The 14,708-nt window shown below is 44.0% G+C and overlaps 1 protein-coding gene across 2 annotated transcripts in view; it reads left to right on the top strand.

The window, feature by feature from the left end:
* Nucleotides 1-14,708, top strand: part of GNL3 (G protein nucleolar 3) — a 63,543-nt gene that overhangs the window by 18,616 nt on the left and 30,219 nt on the right. The window contains exons 6-11 of one of the 2 annotated variants that reach the window (XM_068112666.2): nucleotides 262-330; nucleotides 5,482-5,617; nucleotides 6,387-6,487; nucleotides 7,346-7,472; nucleotides 7,685-7,772; nucleotides 10,831-11,008. In XM_068112666.2, coding sequence (XP_067968767.2) covers nucleotides 262-330; nucleotides 5,482-5,617; nucleotides 6,387-6,487; nucleotides 7,346-7,472; nucleotides 7,685-7,772; nucleotides 10,831-11,008 — 699 coding nt within the window. Of the gene's footprint in view, nucleotides 1-258; nucleotides 331-5,481; nucleotides 5,618-6,386; nucleotides 6,488-7,345; nucleotides 7,473-7,684; nucleotides 7,773-10,830; nucleotides 11,009-14,708 lie in introns of both variants that reach the window. The other variant, XM_068112665.2, reaches the window with a different exon arrangement.

The raw sequence follows: 14,708 nt of genomic DNA, 5'->3' as shown, positions 1-14,708 counted from the left end.
CTTTTGTGTGTTGTGTCCGTTTCCTCGTTTGTGGGTTCGGATTAACCCTGTGTGTGTTCCTCAAACACACACAGGTAAGACCTCGAACCTTCCTGCGTGCACGAAAAGATAATACCGCCAAGTTGGGTATATGCCTCGGTGTAAAGCTCGTTTTGGCCATTAGTCCTCTTGGGGTCTTAACCCCGGGGACACGACAATATTCTTGTGTTGATATTTAAATTGATACTCTCTCAATTTCGTTTTCCATTCCTGCCCCAGAAGAGCAAAGAACAGCACAAAGTATTGCCTTGTCAGAATACTTTGCAGTACCGTGTGAAGGAGTTGCAGAAGGTAGGTGTTATCTGTGGTGCAGGTTATGTTTTCACCCTGTCTGTCTGTAAACAGGATATCTTGAGTTGTGGATGGATTCGGACGAAATTTGGTGGACAGGTTGGGTGTGTGACAAGGATGAATTTGTTAGATTTTGGCGAAGATCCAGATGCAATAAATTTTCAGAAGTGATTTTTCAACATTGAGCGATAGGGCCAGAAAACAATATACCATACAACACAACACAACATGCATTTTAAAGGCCATTTTCCCTGCTAGAGCGGGGGTTAGCCTTGCGGTCCCCATGACAATCTTCTCCATTTTGCCCTATTTTCTGCATCTCTCCTTGTTAACCCCCTTGCCCGCATTTCTTCTTCCACCATCTTTAGCCAAGTCTTTCTCGGTCTTCCCCGTCTTCTACTTCCTTCTACATTCATTTCCATCACTCTTCTCAACCAGTCACTTTCATCCTTCCTCAACACATGACCAAACCATCTCAACCTGTTCCTCTTCACAGCATCAATCACAGGCTCTATTCCCATCATCTTTCGCAATTCATCATTTGTCTTCCTCTCTCTCAACGATACTCCGCACATCCGTCGAACCATTCGCATTTCCACCCTTTCCAACCTTCGTTGCTGCTCTACGTTCATTACCCATGTCTCGCTCCCATAAATCATAACACTTCTCACACATGCAGCATACACCTTTCCCTTCAGCTTCAACGACACTCCCCTCATCATCAGCACGCCACTCAATTCCCGAAACTTCTTCCATGCACATCTCACTCGAGCAACCGTTGCCGAGTCTGATCCACCTTCTCCATTCAGCATGTCTCCGAGGTAGCAAAATGTTTTCACACCTTCCAGCTTCACGCCGTCTCCAAGATCCAACTCAACATTTCCTCCATCTGCAGCTCCCTCTGTGCACACCTTACATTTGAATGTAGCTGCCACACTGGTCAATGACCCTCTCAGACCACTACATTTTTGATGAACCCACTCAGCGCACATTGTACACTGAATGGAGTTCACTCCGACACCCTTCCTACACACAGCACAGGGCCACTTCCCAGTTCTTTCCACCTCACCACATGCTTTACCACTTGCCATCACCTTCGTCTTTCCGATATTCACCTTCAGACCTTTTGTCTCCATACATTCCTTCCACGTGTTCATCTTTTCCTTCAGTCCATCCATACTTTCCGCAATCAACACCAGATCATCTGCATACCACAACTCCCACGGTAAACCCTCCTTTACGTTCTGAGCCAGCACCTCCATCACAGCTACAAATAGTAGTGGACTTAGTACCGACCCCTGATGCGCTCCCACCTTCACCTCAAACTCACCACTGTTCCCGTCCTTCGTCCTTACAGCTGTGCGCGCTCTTTTGTACATTGCCATCACTACTCTGATCAACCATTCCTCCACTCCTAACTTCCTCAATGCCCATGTCAATACTTTGCGTGGAACCCGATCGAATGCTTTCTCCAGATCAACAAACCCAAGAAACAACTTCTTCCTCTTCTCCATGTACTTCTCCTGCAACTGCCTCACAATGAAAAGCGCGTCTGTCGTTCCTCTTCCTGGCATAAATCCAAACTGCATTTCGTCGATCTTCACTTTCTTCCTTATCCTCCTCTCCAACACCCTTTCCAATACCTTCATTCCATGCTCCAATAACTTTATCGCTCGGTGCGAGCCACACTCCAGAGGGTCACCTTTCCCCTTGTATAGAGGGACGAGGGTACTCAGTTCCCAATCCACTGGAATGCGGCCTTCTTTCACCACCAGATTACAGATCTCTGTCATTCTCTTCACACCCCAACTTCCTGCTGCCTTCAACATATCTCCCACAACTCCCGTCGGCCCTCCCGCTTTTCTACCCTTCATTGCTTTTATCGCTTCCTCAACTTCCTTCTCAGTTATCTTCTCTGCCGGTCCTAAAACTGGGTTACTCTCTATGTTGCCATCCCATTCATTCTCTGTATTCAACAGCATTTCCATATATCTTTTCCATCTTCCTTTAATTCCATCTGGGTCGACAACGATTTGTCCCACTTCATCCTTCAAGCAGCTCACCCCCATCACATCACACCTCTCTTTCGCTATCTGCTTTGCAATCCTGAATACTGCTTTCTGACCCTCTTCCGAATCCAAGCGTTCTCCGAACATTTTCCTACATGCCTCCTGCGCCTTTGCTACCTCTTTCTTTGCAGCCTTCCTGGCTGCCTTATAACATTCATGCTCTGCTGTTTCTGCTCCCGTACCCTTTGCCTTCTGCCACTCCTTGAACTTCTTCCTCTTCTCGTCAATCCTCTTTCCAACTTCATCATCCCACCACCATGTTTCCGAGTGCCTCGGTGGTCCTTTTGTCCATCCACATACCTCACCAACGGCTCCCAACAGACTAGCTTTCATTGACATCCAACCACTTTCAAGCTCAACCACATCATCCTCGACCCTACTCAGCCTCTCTTTTAATGCCTCCCTTACTGTCACCTCTTTCAACCTCCACACCTTCATTCTCGGTTGGTACTTCACCCGCCGAGCTCTCCTCGCACCTTTCACCCTTACGTCGCAGACAACCAAGTGGTGCTGTGAAACAGCCTCTTCCCCCGGGATCACCTTTGTGTCTCGGAGGTGCCCCCTATCTCGCCTACGCACCATCAGGTAGTCAACGGTTGTCGTCGACCCACCTGACGTGTATGTAACAAGCTTATTATCGTCTTTCTGGAACTGAGTATTACAAATCAACAAATCAGCTCCATCAGCAAACTCCAAAATCCTTTCACCTTCTCCATTTCTCACACCATATCCGTAACCCCCATGAACTCCGTCAAAACCATCCATACTCCTTCCCACATGTCCATTCAGGTCTCCTCCTACCACAACAACTTCCTCATCTTTCACGTTTTCCATCAGCTTCTCTATCGCACACCAGAACTTGTCCTTCTCTTCATCGCTCCGACCAACCTGCGGAGCATATCCCGAGATGACGTTCACCAAGAGCTTCCCAATCATCATTTTCACCATCATCAACCTATCACTCACTCTAGTCACACTCACCACACTGTCTACAAACTCCTCAGAAAACAGGACACCAACACCATTCACGCCCTCCAGGCACCCTTGCCACACAAACTTGTATTTCTGTCCCTGCCTACCCTTCACCACTCTCACACCACTTCCCTTCCATCTCGTCTCTTGCACACAACATATGTCCACTCTTCTTCTGACCAATACTTCCACCACTTCTCCTGATCTCCCTGTCATTGTCCCTACATTCAATGTCCCAAACCTCAGAAACCGATCTCCACTTCGGGCTGTACCCTGCCCACATGTAGTTGTAATTGTCAAAGAAAACAATATACCATGATATCTCAAAAAGTTGTGGAAGGATTCGGACGAACCTTGGTGGATGAGTTTGGCAGATGACAAGCCGATTACATTTTAGTTGAAGTCCGGATGCAGATCCGGCCTCTCGGGTGGGATACAAAACATAAACTGTTCGGCCTGGAGGTGGTATGTATGTGCTCTGCCAAGTGCCATTCTCGTTGGATATTGTATTGGGGAAGAGGTCGGTGGTTAAAAAAAATAGTTGTGAGGGAGATATATGCCAGTTGTGTAAAATTGTATCCGCCGGAGCATTTTCCTTTTCACCACTCCTCTTCACCCCTGTATACATTATTGCCCTATGCTGAACTGTTAAACGGAGACGAATTTAAAAAAAAAAATTAAAAATGGAAACATCATGAGGCTAATGCTGTCTTTCTATCTGTCTGTCTGTCCCACTCTGAAAGACTGAAGTGCTCCTCAGACAGGAAAAATTGAGTAAAGGTTGCTTCAAATTAATCCAAACCTATGGATTTTTTTTAACGTTTTTCAGTCAAACAGAAAATTGAATCCGGGCGGTGTACAGTCGGACCCCGACATTCGCGGTCCCAACATTTGTGGGCTCTGCGTATTCACGGTTGATAAATTGTGACCCATTTCTAACATTTGCGGCCCTGTATCCAGTATATTCGTGGTTTTTCTCGGCGAAAAAAAAACCCCACTTCCCACCAGCTGCGCAGTTGACACTTCTAAAAGCATCTTTCACCGTCACATATAAAACCACTTCCAGCCACCATTAACCATTTCCCACCAGTCGTGCGTACATAACAGTGCTAAAAGCATTTGCACTTGTGCATAAAGCTGCTGTACATGTGCAACCATACGATTCGACATTGTTTTTGTGGGTGTATTCGAGGATTTTCACATTCACGGATTTTCCTTGGCAGTCATGGAATTTTCCATGAATCAGGAACCGCCATGAACATATCCCTCCTTTTCCCATTAAAACTATGCCCCCCCCGACCCCCATTCACGGATTTGACATTCACGGCATTTTCCAAGAACATATCCCCCGCGAATGTTGGGGTCCAACTGCGTAGGCAATAGACTGGGGTTTGTCTGTGCGCTCTCCTTTTAAATGCTGAGCATCAAGCAATGAAGCAGTACGTACCATTTTTAGTCTTTCATATTACTCGACCAGGGTCCAGTTCGAATCGCTGACCTTCCCCACTCAGGTCAGATCCTCTAACCATTACACCACCGACTTGGGTAATCTCTATCAATTTCATATTATTTTGTTTTTACGTTCAAGACCTAGGCTTGTCACGTTGTGGAAGAGTGAGGAGACAGAGTTGGACACAAAAAGACAATGTGCTGTCAGTGGGGAGAGAGATAGAGGAGGGAAGGAAATGCAGTAACCTGCAGTTTGGATCAGGTGGAGGGGTTAGTTAATGGGTGGTGGTGGACAAGATAATGTGTTGGGATGGAGTGATGTGAGAATCTGAACCGCCTCCTGAAGGCAGTTTCACAATCAAGAGAAGAAAGTAACAAAACAGTGAAAATGGGTGGTAATCATGGATTTCAGAGTTTAACCAGTAGAATGTTACTGGAAAAGTGCATGTGTCTTGGGGGTGGGTGCTAAGAGAGAAGATAGAGCCATACCAGAGGAGAAGCTGAAGGAGGTTGGTGAGGGGCAATGGAGGAGGGTGGGCCATAATATACATTTTAGTGTGTTTTGTTATTTTTTTTGTGCTCAACATAATGGTAAATGTTTTCGATTTTTAGTGACACATTTTTAGTTTTAGTTTTTCAGTACTGTGGCTGGTCCTTACAGGCACTGATGGTCGCAGATGTTGTCATTGAAATTCTTGATGCCCGAGATCCGGCTGGATGCCGCTGTCCTGATCTGGAAGCTGCAGTTTTGGAGGGCTCAAATCCACGACCTCTGCTTCTTCTTTTGAATAAAATTGGTGGAGATTGTTTCCTTTTTCTTGTATATGTCACTGACCCTGCAAACATGTTTTCCTTTTGTACGCCTTTTGCCTTTGCGCCTCACCCACAACACCCCTTTACCTCACTGCTCTCATTCTTTTATTTTAATCTAGTGTGTCATTTTGTATTATTAAATTTACCAGTCCTTAGCTTATCAAGTTGCTGTTTACAATTATTTCAAAGGATGAATGAAATTAACACTGGCTTTATTTTATTTCACAATTAAACGTGCACTCGTGCGCACTCTCTCACGTGTGCACACTCACGAGCACTCGCTCTCTCTTTCTCTCACTCGCACTCTTTCTCACTCATGCGCCCACGCCTGCGTGCCCCCTCAGGCGTACACACACTGCACAGCCGTGAAATTTCACACTTACACCACCAAGGAGAGAAAATATGGCATCTCGGTAGCCATATTTGTCTGGAGTTAAGTCCTGTGTTGTCGCATATGTTTGGGGAGGAGGAGTTGTGTGCGTGTGCTTTTGTGCATGTGCATTTTGCAGTTGCTCCATGCATATGACACCATATTAAAACAAAAAAATGTTGCATGCTTGTGTTGCTCTTCAAACACGGAAGGTTATTTATTATCTGAGCGCATATATCCAGTATAGCCCTTGATGGAGGTCGTGTGGTTGAAACCGCTGGCTTTCTCGTTTATTTTTTTCTTTGACAAAACCTTCGTGTTTTTTTGGAAAACATTTCTGTCATTAATAAGAACCATTTTGTCCCTACTTTTATGGCATTCAGACCTTGCACCGAGAGCCTCTGTGCAGCAGTGGTTGAATGTCCTCAAGAAAGAGCTCCCTGTCCTCGCCTACAAGAGCAGTACAACCCATCTAAAGCTTGGGGTGAGATTATTTGTGGCGGGACATTGTTCAAAAGGTTTATTACCTCCACCACCAAAGGTGGATGGAGGTTATGTTTAACCCCTGTCTGTTTGTTTGTTTGTTTGTGAACAAAATATCTCAAAAAGTTGTGGATGGATTTGGACGAAATTTGGCAGAAATGTAGTGTATGTCACAAGGACGAAATGATTATATTTTGGTGAAGATCTGGATTCGGATCCGGCTACTAGAATTTTTAAAGTGATTCTTCACCATTGGGAGATGTGGCCAAAAACTATACATTGCTGGATATCTCAAAAAGTTAGGATGTATTTGGACGAAACTTGCTGGACTGGTTGTGTGTGTGACATGGAAGAATCGATTCGATTTTGGTGAAGATCGGAATATGGATTCGGATATGAGAATTATTTAATTTTTTAAGGGATTCTTCACCATTGAGTGATATGGCCAACCAGATTGAGGTATGCTCTCTACTAAGTGCCGTTCTAGTTTTTCATGAATTGATAGGTGATGATTATGGTCATGTAGCCCTGGCTATTTGTCACCTTGTTAGAGAAGCCGACACCACACTGCGATTTGTATTACACCGAGGTGGATATATGATCGTAAATTCTGGCAAATCGTTTTGATTCCCCAACGTTTATGTACAGACTCTGGCACGATGGCCTGGAGGTACACACACTCACTTCTGAGCTGTGTCGCCTGGGTCTTCCCGTTGCACAAAACTGTCATCCCGTTGCACAAAACTGTCATCCCGACTATGCCTTTTACACCAAAAATATATATATTTGTTCAGATGTAAAGTAAAAATGAATCTGATTTGAAATGGGTGACTTGAGCTCCATGTTTTTCCTTCTTTAGAAACGCAAGAATATTGTGTGTACGGAGATGCCCATGAGCCCACCACTTGGAGCTGGGACGTTGCACAAGATCTTGTCTGGATTTGTGGCTGGCCAGTCAAAAGGAGATATTCGTGTAGCATTCTTTGGTAATTTTAAACATTTAGAGGTGATGTGTAAGATCACGCTCGGATGTATGATGACAATCTTTCAAACCGAATACGATATTTGAAGAACCAATCCAACCCTGATGTCCGAGTTGAGTTTGATTGATTTTGGCCTTTTCTTCCTATTACCACTGTTAACTTTGCTCTTTTTTTTCTTTTTTTCCTTTCTTCCGCCACCACATTTTCAAATTCAGGGTTTCCAAATGTTGGTAAGAGCAGTGTCGTGAACAGCCTGATGCAGAAACCAGTGTGTGCTTCCAGCCCCAAACCTGGCATTACACGGTAGGTGGATTTGTCATGCCAAATAGTACTTTGGATGAGTAATTGGATTTTGCTCAACAGCTTTGCATTGTTTCTACGTTTTACCTCCATTTCACAATTCACCTGGTGTATTGATTTATTGACATTGAAGGGGATGGATAGACAATGAGCATAGATTGCAGTTGTACCGCTACGTCCTCGTCATAGCTTACTTAGTACCATGTTAAATGAACCATCTTATGAAACAACGCAGTGGTTTGAGGAGATGGCCCACAACCGCTGTATCAAGACTCTCAGCGATGGTCACAAAAATGGTGCCTATTAGTAGTGCTATCCAAGTCCGCTCTCGCTCTCTCTCATGTACCATACTCTTCGCGCAGCGTTGGTGCCACCGAAGCAGCTTACTAAGCAAGGGTTATGCTGGGTGGTTTGCCATTGTCTTCTCAGCAGTACTTGGGGCAGGAATTTGGAATGTGACAATAGTGCCGGCGATATTTCGCCTACTCTTCGCAAACGACAACGTGTTATCTTTAACGTCCATGGACTAATGCCAGCACTTGACCAGACGCCTGTTTAATGTCCATCTGAAGGATGTCACACACACTGATGAATCACTCTGCCTGTGAAACACTGGGATGACAGTTTATAGCTGGGTCGGGATTCAAACCCAGGCTGGACAGCTTACAGCAGAGTGTGCGTACCTCTCGGCTATCCTGTCAGTCCCACCCAAAAGCTATAATGCTAGTATGGCAGTTTATATGCCTCCACAGCCGAAGGCAGGAGGCATTGATATAGGGTTGCCCGTTCATCTGTCCGTTATCGGATTTTTGTTCCCACAATAATCTGTGAACCACTGAATGGATTTCAACCAAACTTGGCAGAAGTATGGACTGAAATACAAAGATGAACCGATTCGATTTTGGGGTCAACGGGTCGAAGGTCATGCGCCTTTTTGAAAATAAATTTGCAGACCATTACTCGAGTTGGAAGCATCCGCTGTTGTCTCTACTTATCTCTCTTTTTCTCTCTCTCATACGCTAATGTGACCTTTAATTGAGATAAGACGTAGCAGTGGGTTGACATCTAACGTGGGTGAAGGTATATCCATCGACACATTCACGTCAAAATCCATTGTCTGGTTTTTTTTTTTTTAATGCCCAATGACCCTCACTACGCCCAAATTAATTGCTCCTTTGAACTTTCTCGGAACAACTTCAGTGATTTTGCTCGCAGACAAGCTGAAGCTCAGCACAAATGCAGTGCTTTCCATTGGCATTGTTTGCGCATTTGCTGTCGCAACAGTAATTGGTGCACTCGCTCGGCAAGTTGTCATGTCGATTATATTACAGCATGAGATGAGTAGGGATCAAACAGGCTTTGACCGGCGGGGACCTATTTGCTCATGTTGAGGTTCCATATGATGTTGCCCGGGAGTTAGGTTGTCATGCTGTGGTTTTTCCTCCTGTTGAGATTTTAAATATTTGTGCAGGAGCCTTTTCAGAAAACTCATGTAAAATATAAAGATTTCTTTCTGGACTAATCTTTTGCTTGTTTTAACACCTGAACCCTCTGGTGAGGTGGTCATTTCGCATGCTTTCTCAACTCTCTCAATCCCAGTTAAGTGCAACTTTCGGGCCTCCTAGTAAGGCTCGCAAGAAATGTGTCCATCCTTAGGCAAGCCAGAAAACCCCATCTTGGTAATTTCAAGAGTTGACTTTCTGAGCATTCTCCTTCCTCAGTCCTTCTAGTGCCTTTTCAAGTCCGGCTTTGGCGTATGCTCCATCTCCGTCTCTGTCTCCCCTCGATCGACCTCACTGCCAACTCGATTCAAGACGAGGAAGAATGTTTCGATTCAGTGTTCGTCTCCTTGAGTAGGCCTACCCAAACCCATCCCATTCTGTCCTCACCTTAACCCCTTGTATCCACTGCCAATTAGACGTTGTGCATTTATGATCATGTATTTTTCTTTGGGATCAAGGTCTATATGTTTGGTTTTTGGTAAGCTTGTCATGGATTTGCATGACAAGTGTTTCATTTGAGAAGTCTTTCCCTGGGTGTTGCCTAAGATGAGGCTTTTTGCACACCTCTGCTTCTGGTTAGCTGTCTTTCATAAATTTAAGATTTCTCCAATGTTTTTCTTTTTAATCCAAAGACTTTTACTCATTCCCTGCCTCATGATACGAGTATAATCATGAGAAGAACCCATGCATGTTTTTGTGGAAGTGACTTTTTTTTCTCACACCATGATGGGGGGGGGGGGGGGGGCGGGGGGGGAACCGTAGTATTACATGTTTGTTGTGCTCTTTTGGACCTGGCTACTCTTTGAGGCCCTGTACCTTTGCTAATCCTCCATTCTTTTATCCACTGGTCTTTATTACCTCATCATTTGCTCTTTGTTACATCCTTTCATGCCTTTGCCGACGAAGTTGCTGGAGGCATTATATTTTTGGGTTCTTCCATCCGTGCATCCTTGGTAGGTTTTTGTTACCGCGATAACTTAAGAACGGCTGAAGGGATCCGAGTCAGATTTTGGCACAAGTATGTATGGTGATGCAAAGATGAACTGATTAGATTATGGAGGTCAAGGGTCAAGGGTCAGAGTTCCCATCAGGTAAAAATTCTGTGACCGAAATAACCTTTTAACCAGTGATGGGATTTTGACCAAACTTGGTATAACACATTATGATGCAAAGACGGACTGATTATATTTCAGTGTTGAAGGTCAGAGGTCATCTCAGGTAAAAATGTGATACTTGAAAACATAAGAGTGGATTTAAATCAAACGAGGTACAAGTGCATATAATGATGTAATAATGTTGGCGGAGGCATATCGGTCGGTGGTGCAACGTCAAGGATTGCCATTCTAGTTTTGTATGTAATGATATTCGCTTTTAGTGACTTGTGAGAATTACATTTGCGAATTTTCTTATAAACGTTTTCTTTACTTTTGATTAATTATCATTCTAATTATAATGTTGGCTCAGCCATTATTATTTATTCAGATTCTGAGTATCTTTACTCTTCTCTATGCACTCTCTCTAATAGGCTAAAATTATCCTCTTTTTCCCTCTTCCTTTAGGTGTGTACAGGAAGTGACTCTTGATAAACAGCTGTTGTTGTTAGATACACCAGCAATCATCGCTGCTCACACATCTCCACTGGTGTCGCGTGCCCTTCACTCTCTCAACCTGCCTGAGTTGGAGTTTGATCCAGTCAGCCAAGTTGAAGCAATCTTCCCTAGCTTTAACAAGGAAGAGGTAAGGCTGGATTTGGCAAGATATGAGCTATGCTCTGCAGTGACCCTTGTGCACATGTATTGCTCATGGTAACAAAAGTAACCTTGCGGAGGCGTTAACCAGTTAAATATCTTTGCTTATTTTATTTCTTGAGCAGTAAATTGAATCTTGTTACCCTCGCCAGAGGAGAGGGTATTGCATTTGAGTCCGTTTGTCTGTTTGTCTGTCTTTTTGTTTGTTTGTCCGCACAGAATAAATATGATTTTCTCTGCAACCGTTGGTCCGATTGACAGGAAATTTTCACCATAGGTGCAACTCCACCTGTATAATTTTTAAATGATAATTATGACGTCATAATTACGTGGTTCGCCCGCCATCTTGGAAAAATCGAAAAACTTTGCACCTCTATATCTCAGAAAGCGCTGGATCGAAAAAATTGAGACATGGCTCATTTTAAAGAACTCTCCATGGGGAATAAAATATGTTGATGATTGTCATAGGTGCCTCCATTATGACGTCATAATTCGATAAGTACAAAACTTCATCGATCAAGATGAAATTTCTTGAGTATAATCTAGGAATAAATGGGTTTTTTGGGGGGTTTTTTTGTATACAGGATCGAGGCTCGTGAAAGAGCTAACATTTATCACACAAAAAAATCAAAACAGACACACAACGTATATAATAAGGGGAGCTACATAATAAGGGGAGGGTAGACAAGATGGGGAGAGAAGGGGAAGCACACAAACACAACATTTGATCTGTGAGAGGGAGATGGCTTGGGGGTAGGAGGCGTGGGAAGGGGGGGAAATTCGTTTAGAAAAAAGAATAATGATGACGTCATCCATCACGTGGTTCAGCCGCCATATTGCTTTTAACACAAAAGCCTTAAAAACTACTGAAAATACATTCTGGTGAGGGTTTGCAAGCTCTGATTGCTCTTTCTTGTTTTGTCTACTTTTAAAGGGAATTTAACAATGATATGGAATCGTTAAAAATCCAAATTAAATAAGTGAATCCTACTCATATTCCATTGAGAAGCCTACTTGTATCCTACTTGTAGTCTATTGAGTAATCACCAAGTTACAATTTTAATAGGTCATTGCTAAACCAATAGGTGCAGCCTCAAGGGCAAATAGATCACCTTGACTATATAACCTTCAAAACACCTTGCACTAAAATACCTGGTACATTGGGACTACCTGACTAACCCCTGTGAAACTACAGCCAATGGGAGAAGGTGAAGTGAATTTAATTGCAATTTACAGGTTTTCTGTGCATTTCTCATCATGCTACAATTTGTCAAAATTTGCTTCGCTGTTAATTTTGTGGGACAGCTCCCTTTGGGAGCATTGACAAGTCGTCTCCCTCTCCTCACCCTCCTGCAAGGGGGGTAGGAGGAGAGGTTGCCATGACCTGACACTGTGTGCTACCAATGGGTAAGCAAAATTTGGTGGTCGGGCGAAAATCGTAAGAATCCTGCATGAATGATAGTCGTGGCTAAAAATATTGGCACCTTTGCACTTTTTTCAAATAACTCACAATTTTCTTGAAAAATAAGTTGCAATTGACAAACGTATTTGGTCTCCACAATTCTTTCTTTCACTGTTAATATTACAGAACCTTTGTTTTTGATTCAGAACTTTCATATATCCTTTTAAATCAGAAAATAGAAAGAAATGGCATTGTCAAAAATATCGACAACCTTGACTTCATATTTCGTAGCACAGACTTTGGACAATAACTGCAGTCAACCGCTTCCTATAGCCATGGATGAGCTTCCTACAACTCTCGACTGACAGTTTGGCCCACTCTTCGAGTGTAAACTGCTCCAGTGCTCCCAGATTTGAAGGGTGCCTTCTCCCAGGTGCTGTTTTCAGATCTCCCCACAGGTGTTCAATGGAATTTAGATCTGGACTCATTGCTGGTCACTTCAGAACAGTCCAGCGTTTTGTCTTGAACCATTCCTGGGTGCTGTTTGAAGTGTGTTTGGGGTCATTGTCCTGCAGCAAGACCCATGACCTTCGATGGAGACCCAGCTTTCTGTCACTGGGTTGAACATTGCGTTCCAAAATGCCTTTGTAATCTCCTGATTTCATGATGCCATGAACACATTCAAGGCACCCAATGCCAGAAGCAGCACAGCAACCCCAAAATATCACTGAATCTCCACCATGTTTGACTGTAGGGAAGGTGTTCTTTTCTTTGACGGCTTCATTTTGTTTTCCGTAAACATAGAGATGATGTGTTTTACCAAAAAGCTCTAATTTGGTCTTGTATGTCCACAGGACATTCTGCCAGAAGGATTTTGGCTTGTTCAGCTGTGTTTTGGCAAACTCCAGTCGGACTTTCTTAGCAGTGGGGTCCTCCTGGGTCTCCTACCATAGAACCCCCTTTCATCGAGTTGGCGACGGATGGTGCGAGTTGAAACTGTCGTAACTTGTGTCTGAAAGTCAGCTTGAATCTGTTTGGCAGTTGATTAAGGTGCTTTCTCCACCATTCGAACAATCCTTCGCTGCAATCTTCGATCAAGTTTTCTCTTGCGGCCACATCCAGGGAGGTTTGCTGCTGTGCCTTGGGCCTTAAACGTCTTGATAACATTGCGTACGGTGGACACAGGAATATCAGTGTCTGGAGATGGACTTGTCGCCTTGAAATTGCCCATGCTTTGCTATAATCTTGTGTCTGACCTCCTCAGACTCTATTCTCTGGTTTTCTTTCTTTTGTCCATGCTCATTTTGGTACACACTGACACAAAACAGTAGAACAACTCATTTTCTCTATTCAAACTGGTTGAATGAGTGATATTTATGTTGCAGACACCTGCAACTCACCATAGGTGAGTTCAATTCCAAGGTAAAGGAGAATCACCTGCTTGAAATCTAATTATTTCTAACAACTTCTAAAAGGTGCCAGGAATATTGTGTGGCCCATTTTAGGATTTATTTGTGGTAAAAGCTAAGATTTAGTGATTTTCTCACCTTTTTTTTTTCAGCTAAGATTTTGTTTTGTTCCACTGCAAACCAAAGAAATACATATTGTTACGGATTCGTCACTTCCGTTGTGGTGGCTTTCATCCACTTGAGACATTTCTGGTTCCATGTATTATTATTATTGTTGTTTGAGGGAAATAGCAATTATTATTGTCAAAAGGTAAAAGGAATGTTTAAAAAATGAAACCGGATCGGGAACCGGAAGACGAAGAAGAAGAAAAAAAAAAGGGCGGAGCGAATGAGTCAGACAAGAAAGCGGGGTTGCTCCGGGTTCTGAAGCAAACGTTGGCGAGCCAGAGTCACTAGCGAACTTTCGGGTTTCCGGGAGAGGAATTCCTACGACGGAGTTGTCATCGCTGTGACCGGTCAACCTGCATGTCAGGTTTTGCGATCGATTCAGGAGAGAATCATCGCCGTGCCGTTCGCCACGAGACCGGGTCGTCGGCCATTTTGACTCACGCAGGACTTGGGCTTTGCTCGCGGTTTCGTCTCTTCTCGACCATTTTCACCGCATCCAGACGTCGATCTGGGGGCGTGTGTGTGACGTGGCTTTTTGAAGGTTAATTCGTCCATACCCGAGGGTGTGATCTCTCAGTCGCCTGTAGGGCGCCTTTGGATATCCCAGTCGCCTTGAGGGCGCCTTTGTACAGCTGTGGCTGTGGGACTGTATTTGCCATCCGAACGGGATTCTAGTCACGATCGGACATCGTTCTGTCGATCGCTGGAGC

This window comes from Myxine glutinosa, chromosome 4 (assembly GCF_964187855.1).
Source record: "Myxine glutinosa chromosome 4, kmMyxGlut1.1, whole genome shotgun sequence".
Lineage (NCBI taxonomy): Eukaryota > Metazoa > Chordata > Myxini > Myxiniformes > Myxinidae > Myxine > Myxine glutinosa.
This window is presented reverse-complemented; position numbering and strand designations above follow the sequence as displayed.